General features: G+C 41.3%; 2 protein-coding genes across 8 annotated transcripts in view; both read right to left on the reverse strand.

The window, feature by feature from the left end:
• Positions 1-701: 701 nt before the first annotated feature.
• LOC120794290 (protein phosphatase 1 regulatory subunit 3C-B-like) lies at positions 702-14,434 on the reverse strand. Of its 5 annotated transcripts, none has more exons than XM_040135216.1 (6): positions 14,247-14,434; positions 12,743-12,852; positions 12,425-12,649; positions 10,917-11,499; positions 2,814-2,929; positions 1,846-1,955 (listed from the first exon to the last, which is right to left on the reverse strand). In XM_040135216.1, the coding sequence occupies exons 2-5, from the start codon at positions 12,792-12,794 to the stop codon at positions 2,878-2,880; spliced, it is 912 nt and encodes a 303-aa protein (XP_039991150.1). In that variant the 5' UTR covers positions 12,795-12,852; positions 14,247-14,434; the 3' UTR covers positions 1,846-1,955; positions 2,814-2,877. The 5 variants fall into 5 exon arrangements, with proteins under 5 accessions (XP_039991147.1, XP_039991148.1, XP_039991150.1 ...); XM_040135217.1 differs by lacking the exon at positions 1,846-1,955 and adding an exon at positions 6,322-6,489 and having other exon boundaries at positions 2,864-2,929; XM_040135215.1 differs by lacking the exon at positions 1,846-1,955 and adding an exon at positions 6,322-6,509 and having other exon boundaries at positions 2,864-2,929.
• Positions 14,435-17,334: 2,900 nt separating this feature from the next.
• Positions 17,335-25,559, reverse strand: part of LOC120794335 (rho GTPase-activating protein SYDE1) — a 28,776-nt gene continuing 20,551 nt past the window's right edge. For all 3 annotated transcript variants that reach the window (XM_040135316.1, XM_040135315.1, XM_040135314.1), the window contains 5 exons: positions 23,458-23,584; positions 21,467-21,642; positions 20,535-20,790; positions 20,073-20,375; positions 17,335-19,904 (listed from right to left, as the gene is read on the reverse strand). In XM_040135316.1, coding sequence (XP_039991250.1) covers positions 19,717-19,904; positions 20,073-20,375; positions 20,535-20,790; positions 21,467-21,642; positions 23,458-23,584 — 1,050 coding nt within the window. In that variant the 3' untranslated portion in view covers positions 17,335-19,716. The remainder of the gene's footprint in view (positions 19,905-20,072; positions 20,376-20,534; positions 20,791-21,466; positions 21,643-23,457; positions 23,585-25,559) is intronic.

Here is a 25,559-nt window from a genome sequence, read left to right on the forward strand (position 1 = left end):
ATTTTTAAAATATTAAACTGTAATTAAGTGATGGAACAGTTCCAGCACAGTCATCACCTTCACAGGTGGAAGTGTTTTTCAATTTTACGTCAACAGGGTCTTCAGTAGGAAACATCTGGAGCTGGCCAACCAGAAGTGCAGCCAGTAGCAAAATGTGACTCCTGTAGTAGATTTGTACTGGTGTTACCACTTTAGAAGTACGTTGTAGGCAAACAAACTCTTTAGTGTGTACTGCAGATTTGACAGTTCGATTTCGAAACAGGTCAAGTAATTGATATTGCGTGTCCTCGTATGGTTTTTCATGTGATGGAAACTTCTAAAATGCCAGTGTAGTACAGCTGATGTGCATTAATATATATTATATATTAATATTTCGATCCTTTATGGTCCATTTTCGAGGACAGCAACGTTTAATAAACATTTCTATTATTGGTCAGAGCTAACTTAGTCATTAATTCCAAATTCTGGCAAAACCTCCATCAGTGTGTTCTTCTATGATTACAATACTGTGCATATTGCTATTGTTAAAATTCATACCAGATATGCACCATAAAAGCCATCAACAAACTTAAGGCAATAGCTCCATAAATACCTCTATTGCACATTAAAAACTGCATTAATTTCAACAATTTTAGTATTTTAATTTATTATCAATTTATTATTATTTTATTTTTTATCCATCAACAACACTGGAAAGATGTATAAAAGAATGTAATAAATGGATGAATTAAATAATGTAGTGCTCAATTTACAATCAACTGTTACAACTTAAAAAAAAACACCTTTGGATCAAGGTAAAGGTGAACCTAAGTGTCACTTGACAAGTGTGCATAATAAAAAGAGTTAGTTGAATCTCTTGTGCCACATAATTTAGTATAAATTACAGTACAAAATGGTAGACATGAGAAACCACAGTATCAAAATAATACTTCATATATAGCTTATAGTGCTTGGAGCAACAGTCTGTACACTCTGAGTGAAGTTCAAAGCCTGGGTAAAGAAATAAAAGCTGTCTTTACAATTAAAGTGAGCATAGTGCAACTGTCTGTAGGCTGGTTGTAATGCATAGTTAAAAAAAACTATTGCAGCAGTCCATAAGTAATGGGGGTAAGGTGCAAAAAGTCCAGGAGCCCTTGTGTTTGAGACAGTTTATATGTTGCAGGCTCACAGTTTTGGGGAGGAAGCTGTTATGAAGTCTATTCATGTTAACAGGTTCTCGGTTTAATTAGGTCACTGTGAAAGGGACAAAAAGGAAACCTGATAGAGAATTTGAGTGTAAATTTGCCCCAGTAAAAACCTTTCTCTGAATAAGTTATGCTATTGGAACAGCACACTGATATTAACTATAATAACTGAGAATTATGAACTATATGACCTATGAACGCTAACATTTGAAACTACAAACAGTTTGTTTCAGCTATGTCCAACATGGCTGCAGAGAGTGTCCAAGACCATGGGGGGAGTAAGACTGGGAAGGGAATAGGAGAGGTGGTGGGGAAGGAAAAGGAGCATAGCTGGTAAGACTGAACAGTGCAACAAGTGTTAAATAAAAAAAAAAAATAAAATAACATCAACAAAATTAACACTCATCCTATTTATAGGCATCACACTTTGGGCTATGTTCGGACCTAAAACAATCCACTGAGACTCAACTCCAACAGCGAACAAACTGTCACACGCAGGTGGAGGTGGTGCTGGCCCTTCTCCATTGCTGCAATGAGGTTGCGGCCTGAGACATCCCCCGGGTCACTCCCACCACAGTGAATGAGGTACATCTGGTACTGCTCTTCCTCGTAGGGACTGGTTGAAGAAGGGGAGAAGGCTCTTCCACTCCAGACCACCCCAGCCGAACCGATGGATGGAGATACCATCGACACCATGGTTTTTCCCCATGGCATCTGTGGCTCTCTGGGTCCTGCGCCGGACATAGCTGTTTCCAATGATCCGGACCATGGCTGGATGGAAAAAAAATAGTAGTAGTGAGAAATATATCATATCGTAGGCTATAGAGAAAAAGGCAAAAGAAACAGCACACTGATTAGATGAGCCCCAGTTATCTGAAAATAAATGATTCCCTCTGCTTAGTGGTGAAAAAAACTGTTTTACATTAAATAGCGATAGAAAAGCAACTAATAACTTGGTGACATTGTGTGGGTGGACATGCTATGATGGTTCCCAGCACACAGTAATGTTACTTCTTCTGAAAGAGAGTGAAAGCGTCTTTCCAATAGATGTTTTTTTAACGCCCGTCATCAACAATGAAAAGAACAGGACCTGCAAAAAATAGCCTATAAACCCTCGACCAAAGACCGTTTATAGTAATGCACACTCACGTAATGTTTAACTGCACTTCATTAATTTAACTGGGAGAATACACGTTAATCCATAGTGTTCTGTGGTGTAACGTTAATATAGTTAAATGAGCCGATTTCCAGTTGCTGATCTGCTGGTTCTTGAACGAACAGCGCTTTGAGAAACGAATGGTTAACTGTAATAATGTTATCGTTCCAGTATGGTTAATGAATTGTAACGTACAGGAAACTTTGCTATAGGTCATAGTTAGCTAACGTTAATTAACAACATTGAATCCTGCTGTCAACACTCACTAAGTTAAGTAATGTAACCTTTGATTTGGAGAACCACTGTTAAAACACGATGTTAGAATATGTTTTACTTTGAGTGATTACACACGGTTTAACGTTAATTTCAACGCGGTAACTTCGGCTACAGTGACATCACAGGGTTACTCCAAAGGTGGACATGTACGCAATTAGCTACTGAGATTATTTAAACTCTTAGCCATATACATTTACCTCGAATTATGTAAGGTAACTGTTAGCAGCAACTTGGCATGGCGTAGCCGGAGTAGTGGCCTCCTTATTGGGCGATCACAATCAGATGTTGTAACATCCCTCTAGCTGTGTCCTCCCTGTGATCACACAGAAGATACGAAGTCAGAGACACCGACACGACATGATTTGCTGATCGAGCACTGATCACTCTGACAACTGATCATTCAATCATTTTGTGACTTTGCTCAGTGGTGAACTTTGTTTTGATACTAGCTGTTCGGTGCAGATGACACCGACACTGTTTCAAAAGTCACAGGTAAATTTTGAGTCTTAGACATGAAGTCCTGAATCAAGAACCAAGTCAAGACCAACAAGTCCTAGACTGTTCTTTTTTACGTGCCCTTCAGCAAATGAAGTGCCATTCTAATAAAGTTTAGTCTAGTAAATGTAAAGCTTTTAAAAATTTGTATCTAAGAACATTTGTAATAAAAATGTTGATGTGTGTCTTGGTATATTATTCCTGTGATTAGGGTTAGGGTTTAATATAATTTTACCAAATCTGAGTCTAGTTTCGGATCTCTTATTGAAGCAATTTGTCCTTGGATATTTGTAACAAAAGGGAAAAACAGAAGCTCTACAGTTTAGCGCAGTGTAATTTTTGATCATAAGTATATAAAACCTCAAACAGTTAATGCAGGTAGAAGTGAGGAGTCTAAAAAAAAGATAACTTAATTAATGATGAATGTCAAAATTAATACAGCTAAAAGATGAGTTCTGTTTAACTAAATTATTTATTAAATGATTAATTTAATACTTTATTATCAAATTAAGGATTTATACAATTAAACTGCTTAATGAAAAATCCTGAGACAGTCAAAGAGAAGATTATATCACATTGCCGTTGTGCGGCAGGAAGTTTGTTCACTCACCTGAAGATGCCTCAACATGAAAACAACGATCTGTCTTCACTGTTCACTCGTCTCAGACTGAAAATAATAATAATAATCATAAAAATACTTCGAATAGAGGCCGGTTGAGGGTGAGAACAAGGCGACTGACTTTATTAGACCTTGCCAGTTGTCATGTCCTCTCACAGAGAAACAGATCAAACTGTAGGGGATGACGGTGGCGTCATTTTCTCATCATCAGCTGATGATGATGAGTTTTCTCAAGGGAGCAGAAAACAAAAGTTTAGTTAATAAGTTAAAATAAAGTTAGAAAAAATCAACAGTTCACCTCTTCCATGACTTTGTCCTCCACCATAAAAGAAAAGTTAAAGACTGATTACAACTGGAGCTGCAACGATCCGTCAATTAATTGATTAGTCGATTGATAGAAAGTTAATTGGCATCCACACAGATCAGCTTGTCTGCTGACAGAGAGAATGGATGTGTTTGAAGCAAGGGGGGAAATCATTTGGCAGCCTTCTCTGTATATGACTTGGTCAACATAGAGAAGACGAGCAGTCCAGATAGTTACTCCAACATTCAGAAAGTCCCTCTATTGTCCCTTACACTGCCCTTGAGCAGCGCCGCTGCTGTGTGTATGTCATTGTGTGTGCGTGTTACATCGTGTGCTACTGTGTGTGTTGGTATGTGCGTGTGTGTCCAGGGAAAAGCTTTCACAGAGTTATGTAACAGTTGTGTGGCTGTCCCAGCTTTATATAACACTAATACTCTGTTTGGCCTCAGTCCTGCTCTCACTGCTGATGAAGAGTCTGATAATGATTGAGTGAGATGAAGGAGAAGAGACGATGGTTTACTTTATCGTCCAGCAGAATCTCAAAAGTTTCCTCCAGCAACCAATAATATCAATAATATCTCTTGATCAATTTATCTGTTTGATAATAAGAAGAATCGTACAGTCAGTAACGTTCTGTCTCTGGCAGAGATGTTCTAACGTTCTGTAAGTCAGTGATGTTCTGTCTCTGTCTGTAACGTTCTGCCTCTGTCAGTAAATGTTCTGTCTCTTTCGGTTACTCTCAGTCAATTTTTGTTTTCCTGTTGAGTTTTGAAGGAATGAGTCAGCTCAGGAAGTAGACAAACTTCTAAATCTTCTTCCAGATCTTCACTAAAAAAAATAATCACTATGATATCTGACGTTTTAGCTTCTTCTTCTCTCAAGATAAACCCAGACACTGAACAGTATTTTAGTGAAGCAGCTTATGAATGATCAGTCGCACAGAGTTGTGCTAATGCTAATGAACAAATCCGTTCAAACAAACAGGAAACGAAAATTTTACTGTTGAAAAAGAAGTTTTTTAGGCCTTTTTGACTAAACCTAAAAAAAATCCAACAACTATAATTTGAGTAAAACTAATGAAGAGACTAAAACCCAGTGAAAATCAGCAGCTAGAAGGAACAGTGATGGAGCTAGGAAACATGAAGGAATGATGTCAGTGTTTGTGGATTTAAACCTGCTGAACTGTTTTAATCTTCATGTATAGAGTTCAGATGGCAGTGAACGGTTCAGTGTGTGTGAGTCACTCCTCTTACATAACTCTATAATCTGGGGATGGAGAAAGAAGCCAAACAGGAGGAGATGGGCTCCGTTTGGATCCATGGATGTTTTAAGTTTAAATAACCATCTGATTACAGAGACAATGGGCTGTCGATGCTCTGACACCTCTCAGTGTTTATTCCACACGTTCCCATTATTTCTGAAGCAACAGTCAATCCAACATCACAGCTGAATAAGCAGTGTGTGGAGGGGACAGGGCAAATGTACTGGAGCTGCAGCCATGTTGTTTATGGTTGTTTAACAGTGGTTTGGAGTCTCTTTCAGAGACTTTCTTCTGGGCTTTCTTCTATGTAGGAGGGGTTGGGGGCCTTTTGTATTACATTTGGAGTTAACAACTGCAGGGTGGGGGCGGGGGGCTTTCGGATTATTCTGACCAATGACACTGACTGTAAAAATACTCAGTTTCAGAGTTTTTCTGTCTTCACGCTGACTTTAGCCCTGTGTGAAAATACACAGCCTCCGCCTTCATTTGAATGAAGTCAGTCCATCAGTGCAGCAGGGCCATCCAGCAAGACACCAAAGTATGTTTGAGCGTGGTCTCAGGCCCTGTTCAGACCTGGCATTAAAATGCCTCTCAGGTGAACCAATCACAGGTGGACAGCTCTAAAAGTACGTCAGTTCATAACTAGTATTAGAATGCGTCTCCACATGCGTCTCACATGCGTCTCAAGGGACGCCTCAAAGTGATTGGATCTCACCTCTGCGCTCTATATGCAAATAAACACGTACATGGTTCCTGTCTGTTTGTTGTTTCTAACCGGCGGGAGGCAGCAATGCACTTCCTGTACCTTGTCTGCCAGTAATTAAAAGAAGAAATAAAAACAATAAACACTGGGTATATTCCTTAGCATGTTCCAGACAAACCAAATCGCCTAAGATGTTGGGATGTTGGATGCACTCGTAATATATCTCAATAGGCTTTTCAAAAGTTTCATGTCACGTACAAAGCCAGGTTACGCAACCTATAGGACTTGTATTTGTTTGCGAATGAGTATTTACATGCACTTACACAGAGTCAATGCGTCCTTCAATGTGGTCCAGGGTACAATCGCCTTCACACCGCTAAAAGAATGTGGCCAGACCATCTCTCAATGTGTTCTTGACCGTTGGATGGTCTGAAAGACACTCCGGCTTCATCTCCACCTGGTACTAATATGATCTGTGTCGGTCTCATTATCTGGATGATGACATGTACACCTGTTATTAATAAATATTCTCATTAAACTGATGTCACACTGATCAGATCTCAAAATGTAAATTAGTCAGACCGGGCTGGGGAACTTATCAACAAACATGGGGCTTCCCAGGTGGAGGGAGGCAAATCTTGATTGTTTGATTGTGATAAATGTATTAGTGATGTCCCTGAGTTTTGTGATGATGCAATAAAGTTTTTAGGAAGAAAACACTGCTAAACAGAGGAAAGCTTTAAAGACTCTAAACATTAGACCTTTATTCTGAAATGACACACATAAAAATGAACAGTCAGCCACCCCCTTTTTACATCACTTCCTGCTTCAGCAGTACATCATGACATCATCATTACATTGCACTTTACATTACAGTCGCTAATGCTAGCTGCTAGCTAGCCAGGTTAAATGCCATTAATCATATCTGCTATGTTAGCACGAGCTAACTCCAGCTGACGTGTTGCGTTCAGGTCACGTTGAAATAAATACGAGCGTATTTTAACTCAGAACAGTGTCCAAAATTATTTCTATTTTCTTCATTTAAAATCATCCTGTAACGGCTGCCGATCAGTCCCACCCACTGTGGTGCTGGGGCCCAATTAACCATTTTTGGGGTCAGGGTTAAAATGAGCCTGTGTGTGGTAATGTAATAAAAAGGTAATAAAACTTTTGACAGGACATATAATAAAGATCCTGATTGTTTGACCTTTGTGTGACTTTAAAGTGCAGCATCTTCTTCTCCTCATACTGGTGCACCAAGCTGTGAGGGACACATTACTGCCCCCTGTGGTAAGAGAGTAAAAGACACCCACTTAGACTACCGTTGCTCTTTGCTAGGGTGTGGTGTAGTCTGGTGGGGTGTGGACAGAGCTCAGTGGACACAGATCAGTTTCACATGAAGATAGAGTTTTAACATTCACACGCTTTGTGGGAACACATTCTGAATGAAGCGACCTACTGCTAGTAACAGTAGCATTGTAGCTGATAAACTGCAACAAACGGCCGCTTCACTAAACTTTTCTATGAGCATCTCCACAGTGAGTGAGACAAAACCAGCTCAATTCTGTGAAAGGACACAAACAAAAAAATATTTGTTTTAAATAAAACTGTCCTGTATGAACTCATAAAACAACCTAATCTACAGGTCACAGTGGTCTGTCCATCTTGAGTAACCCTTCCCCAACCCCCCTGGTTGTGCACTTGTTTTTCAAAATAAATCAGATGCGACATGAACGCAGCACGAGGCCGTTCACCAAACATTTCGACTTCTGGCAGAGACACAAAAACAAAACTCAAAACTTTTAAAATGACTTAGAGTTGGAGCTGGAGTTTGACAACTCAAACTCAAAGATTCACTTTAAACACTTTACATTTCCCTTCAGTCTCCAAAAAACACACACACGTGCGCATGCCCACACACACAGACAGTAACAGCTACTGTCAGGGTAAGAGCATTGGAAGTGGATTCTAAATCAGTAAAGGCTTTTTAACTGGTATGGCCACAGGAGCTAACAGGAAGTGCAGGTTTAGCTTTACCTCGCTCCATCTATAACGACTACCATGGCAACAAGATTACAATAGGAGACTAAACTGCATAGCAAGACCCTGAAGAACTCAGGTTGTTATGTAACTACCTTCTACCAGTGGCACAGAAATACAACTTTAGCACTGTTTGCGCTTTTTAGAAGAATCTAAGAAAGTTGTTAGCCACATACTAAAAAAATGTGCATAACAAGCACAGAGGACACCAAGTTCAGACTCCAGTATTTCAGTGTTCAAACTTGACAAGTTCAACTCTTGAGGCTCCGTGAACACAGTACAGATTCAAAGCTCCCACAAAATCAGGAGAAGTCTAAGTCTAAACCCCCATGAAACAGAGACGTGTCTGAGTCAAAACCTCCATGACCAATAGGTGAGTCTGAGATAATACAAACAATGTCTTGAGACTGGACTCGAGTACTACAGCCTTGGTTTCATGCTAGAGAAACTTTTAGCCTGAACAACATAATAATGATAAAGACTTCAAAGTGTGAGCAAAGAGAAGTGAGTCATTATTATTTCCTGCTTAGTTACCAAGATGGAGGTCTGGTGAGGTGAAAACCCTGCCTGTGGTTTGGCCATGACGACATTAAAACCAAAACCTTTCCTTATAAATTTGCCTGTTTTGGCTTGCTCACACCACAACAGTGATATTTAACACCAAATATAATGAACACAACATTTAAAAACTCAAAGTCTCTGTGTTAACAAATGCGAGGATAGGATAGGATATTATCAGATATGTGCAGGTCCCTTTCACTGAGTTTGGTGCGTTTAGTTTTAGTCTCACACTGACTGTGTTCAGACAGAGGGCATGGTGAATTTTAGAGGCGCCGTGATTGTGTACACGTCAGTGGTAAGATAAGACCCCACGGCTGCTTCATAAACGTACAGAGGACAAGACAAAGGAGAGAGACTGGAGGGAAATAACAGAAAAAACTGGAGTTTCTGATGAGTCCAGAAATCAGTCAAAGGCTAAAACGCCAAATCCAACAGTCCAGAAAATTCACATCGCTTTCTGTCTGGACAGACCCTGAGAAAGGACTTGGCTCAGTTCACTCTGAATTCAAAACAGTTTAACTACTTGCTCATTCTCCTTGTGTCAATCTCTTCATGTGACTGACCTCTAATTTGTTGAATACAAATTAGAGGTCTTCAGGGGTACAAAAATTTCTACAGAACCCGAAAAGGAACAAAAGTACTTTTCAGGTTTTAATCCAAATGCCCCCCTTCTGGACTGATCCCTTGATGAATTGCAAATTGAACAATCCATCTAGTGCAGGGAAGTCTGGACATTTTTTTCAGACATGCTCAAGACCCAGACTGGGCCAGGTTGGGTTTTTGGGTTTGGGTATGGATGTTAAAGAGCCTTGGACTGAATCAAAGGTGAACTGAGCCTAAAGGCATTGAGGTTTATCACACAAACAGGGTTCAACACTGTAGAACAACCTTAAACCAGCAGAGTCTGCAAAAAGGTTGTCATTATTTAGTCCACAGCACAAACTCATAAAACTGGAATTTTTCTCTCTTTTTAAACCCTAAATGTCAGAATGGTTTCAGGCATCTTGAATCTTTTGAACACCGTGTTTCAGACTGGTGTTTCAGGTCCTGAAGCCATGTTGCTGGTCTTCACTGACAGCTGTTTCGGGACTTTGAAATCCTAAAGGGTTTCCAATGAGTGTCATTTATCAGCTGTCATGGTGGAAGAAGGAGAAGTCGGGACGGGAGGTCTGTACTTGAAAATGCAGGAAATGAATAGGGAACTACTGGAACTAGAGGAATGTGTCACATCTTTTGACCCAAACCCATAAATCCATCAACCGTCCTGATATTGTTGGGTTCTCAAAAACAGGACCTTGACGCCCAGCTACGATGCCGTTATGAAGAACACAATGCTTTGTGATGTTTAATTAAACCTATGGATGTTTTATTCAAAGCTCTCCTACAAAATGCCTGTGAAAAGACAATGAATAATGAAGTCTTGTGGAGCTCTGTGAAACACCTGTACGGCCTTGAACTCATAATGAAGCTTTGGGAGGTTTTAAGAAAGCACTTATAAATTTGTGTGAGACTTCCAAAGCCTTGCAGATCATCTAGTGGATCCTTGTGAAGGTTAACAAATCATTTGAGTGCTTTTACAAAGCCCTTATGACTCCTGATTCTCAGTTTCATTGTCATACTTGCATATATTAAAAAGCAACACATTTTGATGCGTCTCTCTCTCCTGAAGTCTTGGGAAGCTTTTACAAAGCACCAAGGAACCCGCTTGTATCTTTTCCCAGGAGGCCATCCCAGGTATGCAGCTGAGCCTGGGTAGCCTTTGTTGAATTTTCGGCAAACTCAGCTGTGTTCTGGCACCAGAATGACCAGATTTGAGCTGGGTCTGATGCTGGACCAGATGCAAGCTTATAGGGCTTCATATACGGATTTAGGTTTCAAAGTGCACATTTTAAAAGATTTGGACTGAGGATCAGCTCCAGTTTGCAGCACTCAGACCAGTTTTGGTCCAGTGTCTGCACCTGGAACCACTTGGGTCGATCCTGGTACTTTATTCAACCTGAGTTTGTAGAGAGTATGAAACCCGGGAGTGCCAGATATAGATATTTTGACTACCTGACGTTGAATTGGCATGTGAGAGTGCTTCCACTCTCCACTCCAAGTTAATACTTGTCTTTTATTAAGACTCATAATAATTAATTTTGGGGAGCTAAAGTGACTAAAGTGAAAGCAGTCCATAGTGTATTCTACCACCACATCTGTATCAGTTCCAGAGAATATAATGTGGCCGTTCAGTGCTCAAGTGAAGTCCCTGTGAATCTCTGACAACAAAATCACAGAGTCAGTGCAACATCAAAAACATTTCCTGTTGTGGTCTCACCAGTAGGGGGCGCCGGTCTCTACGCAACCCCAGCTCTGCCACTCAGGGAAAATCCCTGCTGACGTCCTGGGACTGCCAAAGGGATCAAACTCCATCTCCTCCCGCTTCTCTCCAATGCCTTCTCTCTTGATCTCCAGCGCTGCCGTACTCTCAGTGCTCCGGTTTGGGCTGCCATTTGGGTCCGCCACTACCAGCCGATAGTTGTTCCCATTGTTGTTGTCCCAGAAGGTCCGGTTCTCAGTTTGGTACTGAATGCAGAACTCCACTCCATTGGAGGGCTTAAGGAGCTGCGGCACTGAGACTGAGAAGGAGAAGGTGTCGGTGTCGGGGCATCCGTACACATTGTTCAGATACCGACACTGAACGTCCTGGAAGGAGCACCACGAGTCAAAGGTGATCCGGACTGAGACGGACTTCTCAAAGCAGATGTTTCGGACCTGAACGGTGCCTGAGAGCAGGCGCTCTTGGACAGAACAGGTCTCCAGACAAACTTGCTGGGCTTTGAGTCTGTTCCTCAGGTCCAAATAGTCTACAGCTGGCTGGTTGAAGTCCAGAACCAGGTTTGAACCATAATCTGCAGGATCTGAAAGAGGAAGAGAAAGGACAAGGCAGACTGTGGTTTAAAGGCGGTTCATCAATTATCAATTTTACCAACCAAATCAATAAAAGGTGTCCAACAGCATTAACTGAAGTTTAATCAAGAGAGATTATTGTCGAGTTTTCAGATCACATTTTTTGGTGCACACTCTATCATGGATTAGTTCCAGATTAGAGGGATGAATTGTGGTGGTGGATGTTGACATCAGCATCAAGAGTCACAGGTAGCCACCTATCAGAGAAGGTAATTGGGTTGACAAGAGAGCTTGCTTATTAGTGACTGGCCCATGTGAGATGATGAGTGCTGCATTTAACACCCAATCAGGCACTGAAAGTAAAAATCAAAGTAACTGGGGCTGACTAACCCTGCTGTGAGCTTTGAGTTTTTTTCCAGTAATTTCCTCCACCACGTGCAGCTCTGTGGTTTAGTGATTTTTGATGCTGATCATGTGAATCAACCAGAATTGGTACTTTAATTTATCGTTTTCCTTTTCTTTACTTGTAAAGTACTTGTGCTAAAGTGCTGCATAAATTAACTTTAGGGTTGCAGCCAACGATTACTTTCTCAATATTGATCAATTGTTTAAAGCACTGAAAAATACACATCATAATTTCCTAACACCCTTGTTATCAACTTGCTTGTTTTCCCTCTACAACCTAAAAATAACCAGTTTACGGTGGAATGAGACAAAGAAAAGCTGCAGATCTGTGAACCTGAGCAGGTTAAACAAGAGAATCTTTGGCATTTTTCTGGGTAAATAATTTAAAGATTTAATGGAGTGTCACATTGGTTGCTGATCGTTTATCTGTTGAACAAATAATTAATTAATTGACTAATCGTTTCAGCTCTATTAAAGTTTACTTGCTGTTTATCAACTTTATAAGGATTGGCTGTTCTTCAGCTCAGTCACCTTTGCTGCCTCCCAGGTGTAGTGTGGCTGTGGCGTCCTCTATCTCGGTCAAGTAGAACTGCAGCTCAGTCAGCAGGTTGTCCTCGGCCTCATCAAAGATGTGGATGACGGTGAGCGCCAAACCTTGAGAGTCAGCAAACACCACGCTCTTCTTCTTCTTCCTCCTTAGCCTCGCCGAGCTGCTGCTGCTGATCTCTTTGGCCGCTGATGGCAAGGCTGTGGTTGCTGTGGTGACATGGCTGCTCAGACACGGTCGCAGTGGTTCGCAGCGTTGCAGCAGAGCGGCTGCTGATGATGAACAGTGGTTGTCATAGTTACCGAGGAAGGAGTGCAGAGGAGGAGAGCTGGCCAGGCAGATCCTCACAGCCATGTCGACGGGCACAATGGGAGATGGACCCCCGTGGCGAGGCTTGAGGATGTAGAGGACCCTGAGGAGGGACACAACAGCTTTTTATTTATTAGACCTGTTTTTTACAGTGCTGAAGAAGAACTCAGCGGGTCTAAGATCAGGGCCTGTGTCAGAAAAGTGAGACGAGTGGATAGAAAGAGCATTGCAGCCTATTTATCCAGTTTAGTTTGGGTTTAACTCAGGTTTCCTGTTCTCACAACACCTTTCACAGTCCCGTTTTATACTTTTATTGGATTTTTGAGCATTTCCATTTCTTGGTACTTTATTCTTTTTTTTATTACGTCTCAGAGGGAAACATTGTACTTTTTACTGCATGTAAAAGTTAAAATGAACAGTTCCTTTGAATCTACATACAAAATAATATGCGATCAGCTGCAAAACCGTGATGCATTATTACAGGTGAGAGGCCCTGCATGCCCAAACAGATGTTTTTCAGTTATTCTAGCTGATTGTACCTGCTCAGGTTGGTGTGAAACACAAGAACACCTCGTAATAATGACTACACCACAAACCTAGCAGGTGAATGAGAGAGCTGTCAGTCAAGCCCCCTCTGAGCCCACCCCCACAGCAGGTAAAATAAGAGCAAACACCTGTGCATGTGGATCACAGGTGTACAGAGGCTGTCAACTATCCAACAGTGTATATAACAGCTCATACTGCTGCTCAAGTTTCACCACATCAACAATAATGTATTTAAATGTTATCTATTGTAATTAATACAAATCCCCAATGTACTTTTTTTTCACTGTCGTTGCAAAGATTTGGATCTTGGCTGGACGCGTCTGCAAGAGATTTAAGATATTCCAAAAACTCTGCATTGCAAACTTATACTTTGAGTACATTTTGCTGGCAACACTACTGTACTCTGAGTAACAGGATTTTTACTTGTGTCAGACAACGTACATGTAATGTATTATCTGATTCTCAGCCAAAGTATGAAAGATATAAGTGAAAAGCAGCCGGGACTACAGGGTGTAATATTATTTACCAAGTGACTGAATTTACTGATATTTCTACCACATTTATGTCTGCACCTCTCTGCTGTATCTAACAATAATTCCTGATAATGATTAATTCATCATTAACACATGATGAAAGAATTTACCAATTAAAAAACAACTCACTTAATTGAAGGTCCAAGTATTTTATACAACTTTAAAGCAATAACACAACCCTTTAAAGACCTTTTGTTTTAGATCCAACTGAAATCAGTGCCCCCGATTCCCTGTCTCTTAAACACAGTTTAAGACTAACTGATGAGAAATTGGTCTGTGGTCAGTGACCGTTGTCTCCGGGGGTGAAACAGTAGAAACAGTAGAAACATAACACTGAGATTCTGACACCGGGAGGACATGAAGCTGCTGCTACTGCTGCTGCTGCTGTGGCGCAGTTTAATATCTGCCTGTCTCGTACCTGGTGCAGTTAATTGAAAAGTTTCTGTCTCAGTAGAATCCAGTAGAATCCCCCTGACTCTGCATAGAATCACAGCCGCAGACAGGAAGTCTTTCTGTTTCTGTTTTCTGTTTCAAATTTAAATTCCTTTGTTTTTTATTTCGGCCATTTTAAGGAGGAAAACGGCCGCCTGCTCGCACGGTCCAACACGCCCCCTGAGACAGAGACAGACAGAGCGAGCGAGAGAGAGAGAGCGAGAGAGAGAGCGAGAGGGAGAGAGAGAGAGAAAGAGAGCCAATCAGCGCTGCGAACCGTCTGTTGCTCACCCTCTCCGCCAATCAGCGAGAAGCCAAAAAAAAGAGACTCAGTGAGGTTTTTTTTTTTTTGCGCCGAGTTAAGACTGACCGGAAGAACTTTATAATTAATTCATTTTTTTAATTAAATTTTTTTACGTGAACATGTCTAAAATACAAATACGAAAAGAACAAAATGAACTGCTGATTTACAAAAGTTAATAGGTATAGGCTCAGTTACCACAACCTGGCAATCGAACAAGGAAGACACAAAAAATCATGGCGACCCGAAAGGGACCAGAACATGTATCACTGTTCCACAGGTCAGGTTGAGACAAACATGCACTTTCCTTAATGACATCTGAAAATTGAAATTACTCCCAGGAGAAGGAGACAGGGCAAATCTCGCTGCCCAGTATGTGTCCACATGCCACAACCTGAGGGATAGTGAATGACTATATATATATATAGATATAGATATAGATATATTCTGGACAGTTTAAAGGTCCAAACAACGGCCACGACTCCATCTGTGGACCTGTCCTGTCAACTCTCTGCTGACGTTATCTAATAAAGGCATAAAGGTTTCCCAAAACTAAATAATAATACAATTTATTTAGAGTGCTTTTCTAGATATTCACAGACACTTTACAAGACGAATAACATAAGTACAAAAAACTAAATCAAAACACACAAAAAAAATGTTTTCAAGCCCTGTTTTAAAAAGAAGATTCAACATCTCTGCGCTAATTTTTCTTAGGCCTCTGCACACCTGTGACAGCTGTAGCAAGAGGCATAATGCTTTCAGGTTGTCCGTCCCTCCGTCCATCCATCCCATCCTCGTGAACGCGATATCTCAGAAACACCTTGAGGGAATTTATTCAAATTTGGCACAAACATTCACTTAGATTCAAGGATAAAGTGATTATAATTAGGTGGTCAAAGGTTACTGTGGCCTCACAAAACATGTTTTTGGCCATAAAATACACTTAATACCTTTTATTGATTTCCTTCAAAATCTTCACTACATATATTATATGATTCTGGACAGACATGGATGTAAACTGCAACTTGCCTGGTTTGCGATGGAATACAACTGTGAGGCAGTAATTCTAGTTTGAAATGTTATCAGTTAGGCCTGAGCACTGGCAATGTCTGTTGTTGGTAAATCTAAGGTTTATGTGTTTAATTGGACAGTTACTATTGTACATTAGAGCTGCCACAGTTCAATAAAAAAATGTAATACATACTGTATAAATTCTCACAAACCTCCCAAAAAGTCTTGGAGAAAATAAACCAGTCCACATCTTAAAAACATACTAAAGGTGCTATATGTAAGTTTTCTCTGCTGCTGGTCAGCTTGTCAAGATCTTCAGCCATTGTTGAGTTCACAAGACAACAGCTAAGAATATGTCCTCTGAGTAGAGCTACTTCTTCATCCTCTCATGTTGAACTGAGGACAGACTGGAGGCAAAAAGTGACTCACTGTTGGAAAGTCATGAGACGGGTTGGACGGGCTGTGACTAGCTGGTTAGCATGGTAACTTCAGTAGAAGAAAAGAGGTGATAGAAATAGAAGCAAAACAAGAGTTAACAGTGGTGTTGCTTTCTACTGCTGGGGAAAGCTCTTGGTGTGTAAAGGAATCAAGTTTGATTCTGAAATCGCAACGTTTCTTCTAGACTGCTGAGTAAATAGCTGTTAATGCTAACAGTGGTTACGTAGTGAGCAGATTTGGAACCAGAACCGAAGTCTGGCATACAAAGCACTCTGACCTTTTACTGAAAACTGACATTTACACCTCAGACTTTAAAAAGTTATTCAGACAGTCTGGAGCTTTGTTTCTGATGTTTTGGTCGGAGTTTGTTTTGGAAAGTGTTTATGAGTTTTTGAGAAAGTTTTTGTGGTTTTTATCTTGGACGTAGTTTTGACTTTCTTTGGTCATACACTTTTGACTTTTGAGCTTCACCATTCCTTCACCTATTTGAATTTGTCCTGTGTTTGATCTTCAGTCAGTCAGCAGGACATCTGAGGGGATTCAGACTGACAGTCCCCTCTGAACCATCTGCAGACAAGAACTACAAAATAAATCTCATCACATTATGATATTCAATAAAATCCCATCATTGTTGTGAACGCCACTACACTGGGTCACATCTGCCAAAAGTCTAACTAACTAATTATAAATAAAACTAGAGACCATCTTGCAATGGGATCACAGCAGCCGCAACACCTGTTAACATGTTGATGTTCTGACCCATGAGACACACGCACACACACACAGGTGAAAACAATACCACACTTTTGCAGCTCATAAATATCTAAATTAATGCTCCATAAACATTGTGGTGCTTTAGTTCACAACAGACACAATTACACCCCGATTTTATGTAAGCGGTCACAAGACAAAAATGTTGGGAGCCACTGGTTTAATCTGTGTGCTGTTTCATATGTAAAATCTTATGTTAAAACTCAGTCTGTAAAGTATCTGCAGCTGTCCGACGAATGTGGTGAAGTAAGAAGTACAACACTTACAACTTGAACGTACTTCAGTGGAAAAATAAAGTGGCCTTAAATGGAAAGGCTCAAGTAAAGTACAAGTACCTGAAAATTATACACAAGTACAACATATGAGTAAATGTTTTTAGTTACTTTCAACCAAAGAACTTTAGTTGGTGAAGACATACACAGACCTCTACAAAACACATGATCCTGACACCCTTCAGCTCAGATTCTGCTCTTCTGCTCAAACAGCCCAGTCCTCCAGTCAATAATAATAATAATTAATAATAATCAATAATAACAGCATATTCCCCCAGTTAATAATAACGTGTTTAATAGTTGTTCAGGTTAATAAGACATACAGACAGACTGCTGTGGTCTGTTCCAACAGGAACTGTGCTTCAACACTTCGGTTACATCATCTGCATAGAAACATCATCCTCGTCAATAAAAAACATAAGTGCTTATTGAAGTTTGTGCAAAAAAAGTAATACTGTCAAAACAACGGTGACATTGTGAGCCTCGTTTTCCTGCTGCCACTCCACAAACTCGTCACAGTTAAAAACTCTGTACCATGAAAATATACTGAAGACCTGCTGTCACTGCTCACCACTCTGCTGCTGTACCTGCAGGGTGCACTGCAAGACCAGCAAAGACCTGCAGGAGGTGCTGCAGGACCAACAGAGACCTGAAGGGGGCGATCTGCTGTGTTAAATAAACGTGTTATAGGGATCCTGCCTGAGGGTGACATCCCAGCGCCCTCTGGAGGAATATGGCTTTAACAGAATATGATACAGGTCTGTTGGATTCATGCTTGTTGTTTTTCTGGAAAAATAAGGAGCCCCACCTTCAAAAAAAAAAAAAAAGAAAAAAACCCTGATGAAGACATTTATTTGCAGCATGGAGTCAATGTGTCGGCATCGCTTTTCCTTGAGACCGTTTTTGCCTTTTAGCTTATGTATCTGATAATGCACACAACCATTATGCACCTTCCTATTTTTGTTAAACTGTGAAACGTCAATGAAGACATTAATAATTCATCATTCGTCCATTTAGGTGAGGGCAGAGGAGTTTTTCTCCTTGACTCAGTGGATGTGGTGAGATAAGCCTCTCGCTCTCCCTTCAGGTCTTTGGCGTTTTTTTTAAAGACAAACAGTCGAGGTATTGAACATGCTACATGGTGAGGATGGTAAAAAAAAAAAGAACATTGTATGGAGTCATTATCAGCCAGTGTCAGAGGTTTTTATCATGTCATGTCATAGCACATTTTTAAAGCTTGTTAATCATCAATAAAATATTAAATTCAGCTTCTAAGAAACTTGAAGCTCCTTTTCATGTATGGCACTTCAAGAATCCACTGCTGTATGTTTCATTAATGTAAGAAGTCCATAATTGTGTGAGCACCTCTGAAATCAAGATTGAACTCATATAAAGATCTCCGCATCTCTTTGGTTTTTCAGAGGTTCTTCTGGATTTTCAAATGTCACGGAGGGAGTTTTTTCTCTGAACTACTTCTGCATTACCTCCCAATATGTTCTGTGTTCCTTGGAAGTACGGTACTTTTTACACTCTCTCAGATCCATAACTCTGCAGGAAGCCTTGGCTGTGCTCTGGTCACGGTAGGTAAGAGCTCAGAGATCAGGGGAAATCAAAAGACATTATGACTTAACCCAAAAGTAGTTCAGGAATATTTTCTCACCGTGACAGTTAAGGCTCCATATACGTCAGAGTATAGCCTTGCTACAGAGACACAGCACTGACACACTGAATTGACCAAACTGCTAAAATGGATCAAAACATTTCAGCCAATCAGTAGACCCAGAACAGACAAAAGCAGCGGAGCAACAAGTTCTGCAATTTGTTCACTTCCACTTAAATTTTCAGCAAGTGAAATTATGGCTTCAACAGTGCAAACAGCTCCAACATGATCCAATGATCTGACCCTGATACCCATCAGTTGTTTATCACTAATAATTATGTTATGAAGAGGTGACCAGCCATGTGGTTCTCTAAGGTTTTTGTTCCTGTAGTTCCTCCACAGCAACACCTCTCCTCCTTCATTTCAGTAATAACACTGAAGCTATGTCTACCTTTGGAACAGAGAAATAAATTAATCTGGTTTCATTGCTATTTTTTGGCACAGACTGAAGCTGGAGAATCTTCTACCATGACGACCTGTAACAGTCAGGAAACATCCAGAGACTCGGCCGTAAACGACACAAGGCCTTATCTGCTTTGATGAAATCTGTCTAATTTGTTAATATGAGTAAAACTTTGTCAGTAACAAACTGTGACTATTATAAAAATAGAAACAAATCTCATTCATATCTGAAAGTTTTCTCATTTTTATAGAAAACATGTAGATTATTTTTCTTTGATGAATCGCGAGCTCCTACAGCAATCCTTTCAGTCTTGTTTCCCGATGACGAAACTGTTGCCTTGAATAGTTGCTCAGCTCTCATTGCCTTTGCTGAAAAAGTCTCCTCAGTTGCTGCAGAGAGATCAGAGGAAGCCGTGAGGAGGAATTTGAGCGTAAAGTTGTGAAACTTAATTGAGGTCAAATTTACATAAATTCAGATTTACAAGATTCATGTGGTGAACAAATGGTTTCAATTCAGACTCAACTTTAGAGAGAATTAAACAAGCACCGATTAAACCAATTCCTCCTCCTCTCCCTTCTCCTCCATCCTCCTCCCCCTCTACAGACAGATGTTGATCTGTTTGGCCAGCTCACGGTCCAGGTCATGGATCAGAGTGTCAAAGTCCTTCAGGCTGAGTCGACAGTTAAACGGGGCATCAAAATCCATGAAGTTGTCCACGAACAGGCCTCCTCCTCCCCCTGATGACCACAGCTCCTTTTTTTCCTCCTCCTCTTCATCCCCGCTGCCTGAAACAACAACAAGAACGAGGCTTCAGAGTGACAACAGGACAACAGTGGGGATCAGCATTTCAAATGAATCATTCTAAAAATGCGGTTATGACATTTAAATAAACATTTCAACTTTGATCTCAGTACAGGGAAAATGGCTTCAAATCATCCCACTCCTCTGTTTACCTCCGTCACTCTCACTTCCTGCAACCTCGTCGTAGTCCGCCTCCTGTGCAGATAGAAGGTCTCGTCCACAGATGCTCCAGTCCCCGGCGTACCGGTTAATTGGTGGCGGACTCTCCAGCCGGGCCAGACCACTTCGACCCCGACGAGACACCACCACCTCCTTTTCAGGGTTCTGAGGCAGATCCAGTCGCAGGACGGGACGCCGCTGCTGCGGCTGAAGGTCCAGGGGGTTATGGGTAAGGGCAGGTGAGGGAGGAGGGGAGGTGTGGATGTGGTCATCTGCTGGGACTCGATGTGTTGGCACTGGGGACAAGCACAATAAGATGCTGAGCAAAGTGACATCTGTAGAAGGTAAGGTGGTTTCCAAGGCAACAACAGAGTTTCAAAGTGGGCGGAGCTGTAAGTTTAGAATGATAGACATCGTCTCCTGAGTCTCCTGCTCTGTAGAGCCTCCTGTCTCACCTGGCCACTGCTGCAGCAGGTAGTGCAATGCCTCAATGTGTCGTTTAAAATCCACCGCACTCGCTATCTCCTCACCATGACCGAACCCTTTCCCTCCTCCTCTTCCTCCCCTCCCTCCTCCTCCCCTCCAGGCCTCCTGTGTCGGGGTGAGGAGCACCGGGCCGAAGCAGACGGCGAGGTTCTGGTGGGTCATCCTGTTTGATGAGCTGAAGGACGCCACCAGACTGAGGTGGTCCAGTAAGAGAGACAGGGTGGCCTGGTGAGGGAAGGGAAATGTAAAAGTTAACCCTGATCTCTGCTGTAAATGTGACCTCATCGCACTTAGAAAAATAAAACCTTGTGTGACCAAGTGACCTTGTCAGAAGAGATGCACCGATCTGATCCGTCGCAGGGCTGATAATGACCTGAGTTTTTGGATTAGGTTGATAAGGTCATTTACCAGACTCTATCCGGAGACAGTCAGGGCGTTATACTACTTTTTTTTCTTTTTTTTTTTACATATGCAGTGGTACTCCCCAATACCTAGAAACAAATCTAGAATCACTAGAGTTCAACTTTAAGTCACATTTGGCTCCTGAGTCAGTTTTTTAGTTTCACAGCATCCCTGACCTCATGTTAGCTTGCCTATGGTTTCCCTGCTTGTCAGTTCACCGGGGTCTTGTCTAAACTCTTAAGAAATGTCATTTTTAGTCTGACTTTCAGCATGTCGTGTTTTTAAATCTGTGTATAAAAATGGCTGTAATTGTTAAAAGGCGATATTTTTGTTAAATTTTCACGAGTCTCTGCTGGGAGAGTGTACAAATTTGGCCAAAGAACAAACTGCTTCAACAACATGACAGTTTACATTTTGCCCCATACAACAGTAGGACAGAATAAAATGTGCCATCGTAGCGCTGCAGTAGGATTACCGCTGTAGTAGCACTATGTATTACCCTCTCTGGAGGTGGCAGACAGGACAGCAGCCCCACAGTAGTCTGGGCCAGCTGAGGGTCAGCGGTCGCAGGTGGGCAAGGTGGGGGTCGTAGGGTCATGGCTTCCCTGACCACTTGGTACAGTGTCCTGGTGATGAGTGGAGATGGCAGCTCCCGCAGGTAGTCCTTCAGTATACCTGAAGAAACAGTACTGAGTACAGTCAGGGACAGTAGGACTCAACAAGTCATCAAATCAAGGTAAAGTTTGAGTCCTGAAGATCACGTTCATGTCCTCCAAGTCATGTTTAAACACGTTTCTGCAGTTGCGTCAGAATGATTATACCCACGTCATAAGTCATTGTAGTGGAACATATGGAGGTCATGTTTGACTCAGTGAGATCATGTGTCATGATCATGTTGGAGTAATCAAACTCAAGCCCAAGAGTCTGTCCCAACACTCACACTTGCGTAACGTATTTGAGGCAACTGCTGAAATCTAAGCTGCAAGAGTGTGGATGTTTATCAGAGCTCACAGAAAAACGCTTGGTTAATGGTACCTTGTCTTTTGTATTAATACATAACTCTGTTGACATAAGAAAACGTTAACAAAACGTTATTAGGTTAAGTTTGTATCAAGTGTAAGTTAGCTGGACTGTGTGTTGACATGGGACACACTCACCCCCTGGTGCTCAAGTGCTCTGGTCCATAACTGTGGGTATTGGGACAGACCCCAACTCTTACTGAAGAAAAATCGGCTTTGGAAATGTTTTAAGAGGAAGGAAATGCATATTCAACATGTTTGTTAGACCTCATTAGTCCTGTCTAAAGAACCTCCATCTCCTCCATCTGTTCCACAACAGATTCAACTCAACTGTAACACATGTTACAGTCCTCCATAACCAGACATAATCTTTTATCACCCACCTTCTCCAACTCCATGATCCCTCTTACTCCTGCCCCCTGTCCTCATCATCCAGAACCAACCTCCAAAACTGAGGTGGCAGATTCTTCCCCATAACTGCCCCCTCCCTCTGAAACTCTCCCCAAACACATCATTGACTTCCTCAATTTATGTTCAAAAAGTTACTCAAAACTCACCTTTTTAATACTGCTTTTAACATTTGATTTATGTCCTGCATTACTAAGTGTGTTTTTAGTTATCTAGGATCTTTTGAAACTTGTTATGTAAGGCATCTTGTGTATCTTGAAAAGTGACCTAAAAATAAATTGTATTGTTATTATTAAGAATACACACAATAAGTTTTGGTGAGAAATGCTCAGTGCTACCTTTTTAAGGTAGAAATTAGTACATTCCGCCAAGGAGGTTTTGTTTTCACCCATGTCTGTTTGTTGGTTTTTTTTGTTAATAGGATGACGTAGGTACTGAACCAATTTGCACCAAACTTGGTGGAGGGATGGAGCAAGGCCCAGGGAAGAATCCATTACATTTTGGTTCAGATCTGGCTCTTTTTATCACTTTCCTTAACGTTGTGAGATCGGACATTTTTCAACATTTTTGTCAATTTCTCAGGAAATAATGTATGGATCTTGATGTAAAAAAAAATCAGGCATATTTATGTTGTTGAGATCTATGATTTTGTACAATTTGGTGCAGATCCAGATAATAATCCGGATTTGGTGGAAGGAAATGCTCAATCCCCATTACACATAGAGTTACACTTACTATGTTTTATGACAAATAAATCATTTATGTTATCAGAATACGTCCTTTTTCCTTTATTTTTCTATTATAAAGAGCTACGATGACATGTAGGATTGTTTGGCCCTGTTAGAGGTCTGCCCACTACTTAATGCCATTGTAGTTAATGTCATTTGATTCATTAATAAATCATATCTGGGTCATGTCAGACCATGCTCTGACGTAACTTTGACTTGAATTTGACCTTGATGACTCGGATATGACTTAAAGGCTCAGACTGGAGACAAAGTAAACAAAAATGTTTAAGTTTGAGTCTGAGTGAAGTGCAAGTCTTCAGGACCGAGTCACCGACCTGTAATGACGTTGATGTCTGGGTAGAGGTCCTCGCTGAGACAGACAGCTGAACTGTTCCTCTCAAACCAATCCCTGAGCTCCTTCTTCACCGCTGCAGAACCACACAGTCTGTACAGACCCACCACCTGATGGACAGAAAAACAGATGAGGTTTTGAGCAGTAGTCAGAGGTGGAGAAAGTCCTGACTGGTCAGATATAGTGATACACAGTAATACAGAGTAACTTCATGTCTACATAAACGTCTTGTTGCCTCAGCTTGGAAACATTCACCAGTTCTAATCAACCATTAACAAGATGCAGTGTACTTGGTTCAAGTTTTAACTGGAAAACGTGCTATTACTGTTACTATTTTACTATTAATATTATAATTTGAGTCAGGGTAAAGCTGGAAATATACTTCTCTGGACTTCACGTAGGCAAACATAGAACCTGTATGTAGTATGTTTACATTTGTTTTTGTCTCTGTCTCAAAATCAGGAGTTAAATTAACCAATCAATTTGCTTGATGTGTAGGTATGCATGCTGGTGTTGAGATTTTGGAGGCATGAGCATCAGCTCCTCTGAGCACCTGTGTGACCAACAGTTACCCCTAACGCCTTACTCCATGGATATGTTTACGTACACCAATCGGCCACAACATTAAAACCACTTATGAGTTTTAATGTTGTGGCTGATCGGTGTAACTATACAGTAAATATATAAATACAAACGGGTAACAAATTAAAGGAAAAACCAACATAAAGTGTCTCAGTAAGGTGTTGGGCCATCGCGTAAACCAGAACAGCTTCAAAACTGTGTTGGGATTGATTCTACAAGTCTCTGGACTCTACTGGAGGGATGAACATCATTCTTCCAAAAGATACTCCCTCATTTGGTGTTTTGATGGTGGTATTAGAGAGTTTCACCCATCTCCAAACAGGATCTCTGGAGCTCAGCCATAGTGACCATTGGGTTCTCAGTCAGCTTTGTTACCAAGGTCCTCCTCCCCTGATTGCTCACTTTGGCCAGGCAGCCAGGTCTAGGAAGAGTCCTGGTTGTTCCAAACTTATTCCGTTGAAGAATTATGGAGGCCGCTGTGCTCTTGGGAACCTTCAATGCAGCAGAACATTTTTTGTAGCCTTCCCCAGATCTGTGCCTCAGCACAATTCCTGTCTCTGAACTCTGCAGGCGGTTCCTTCGACCTCACGGCTTGGTTTTTGCTCTATATGCATTGTCAGCTGTGAGACCTTATATAGACAGGTGTGTGCCATTCCAAATCATGTCCATGTCCGATAAACTGAATTTACCCGAGGTGGACTCCAGTCAAGGTGTAGAAACATCTCAAAGATGATTAAAAGAAATGGGAGGCGCCTGAGCTAAATTGCCTTTGTCTCATAGCAAAGGGTCTGAATACTTATGTCAGTGTGATATTTCAGTTGTTCCTTTTTCATACTTTTGCAGAAAAAACTCCCAAAATTCAGTTTTTGCTTTGTCATTATGGGGTGTGGATTGTAGATTGATGGAGGGGGGATCTTTAAAGGACATCTCCTGGACATCTCCCTTTAGAGGTTTTGCAGACATATCTGACATTGAGGAGTCCCTGGGACAGACTCAGAATACACTGAGGACCACCATGATAACAAGATGATGCATCTCAAGGATATTATTTTGAAATTCAAATATGAATCTAATAAATATCCCATTAGACCTGGAAGCATTTTGGGATCCTCCAGAAGAATCAGAAGGACGTGGCAGGGACAACTGGGCTACCTTACTTAGTCTGCTGCCACCCGCAACCCAGACCCGAGTAGGAAAGATAGTGGACTGATGAACTGAATTTTTTCCTCATTTTCTCCTCAGGATGGAACACCTAGCCCTTTCACAGTGCATTCTTTGTCTGCTTACTTTCCTGCTGTTGTCCTGTGGGGGCTGCAGACGGACAGTGTCTCCACCTGTTTCTTTTCACCTGCCAGTGATGAGCTTCATCTAGAAGGGAAGTTCAGTCTATACCCCCCAGGAGCCCCGACTTAACAGCCAAGCCCTAGTACTGCTCTCATGATTTGCCAAGTCTCAAATCCCAGACCACTGCAGTGGTGGATTGGAAATGTACCCCCGTAACCC

Source organism: Xiphias gladius, chromosome 9 (assembly GCF_016859285.1).
Source record: "Xiphias gladius isolate SHS-SW01 ecotype Sanya breed wild chromosome 9, ASM1685928v1, whole genome shotgun sequence".
NCBI classification, from domain to species: domain Eukaryota; kingdom Metazoa; phylum Chordata; class Actinopteri; order Istiophoriformes; family Xiphiidae; genus Xiphias; species Xiphias gladius.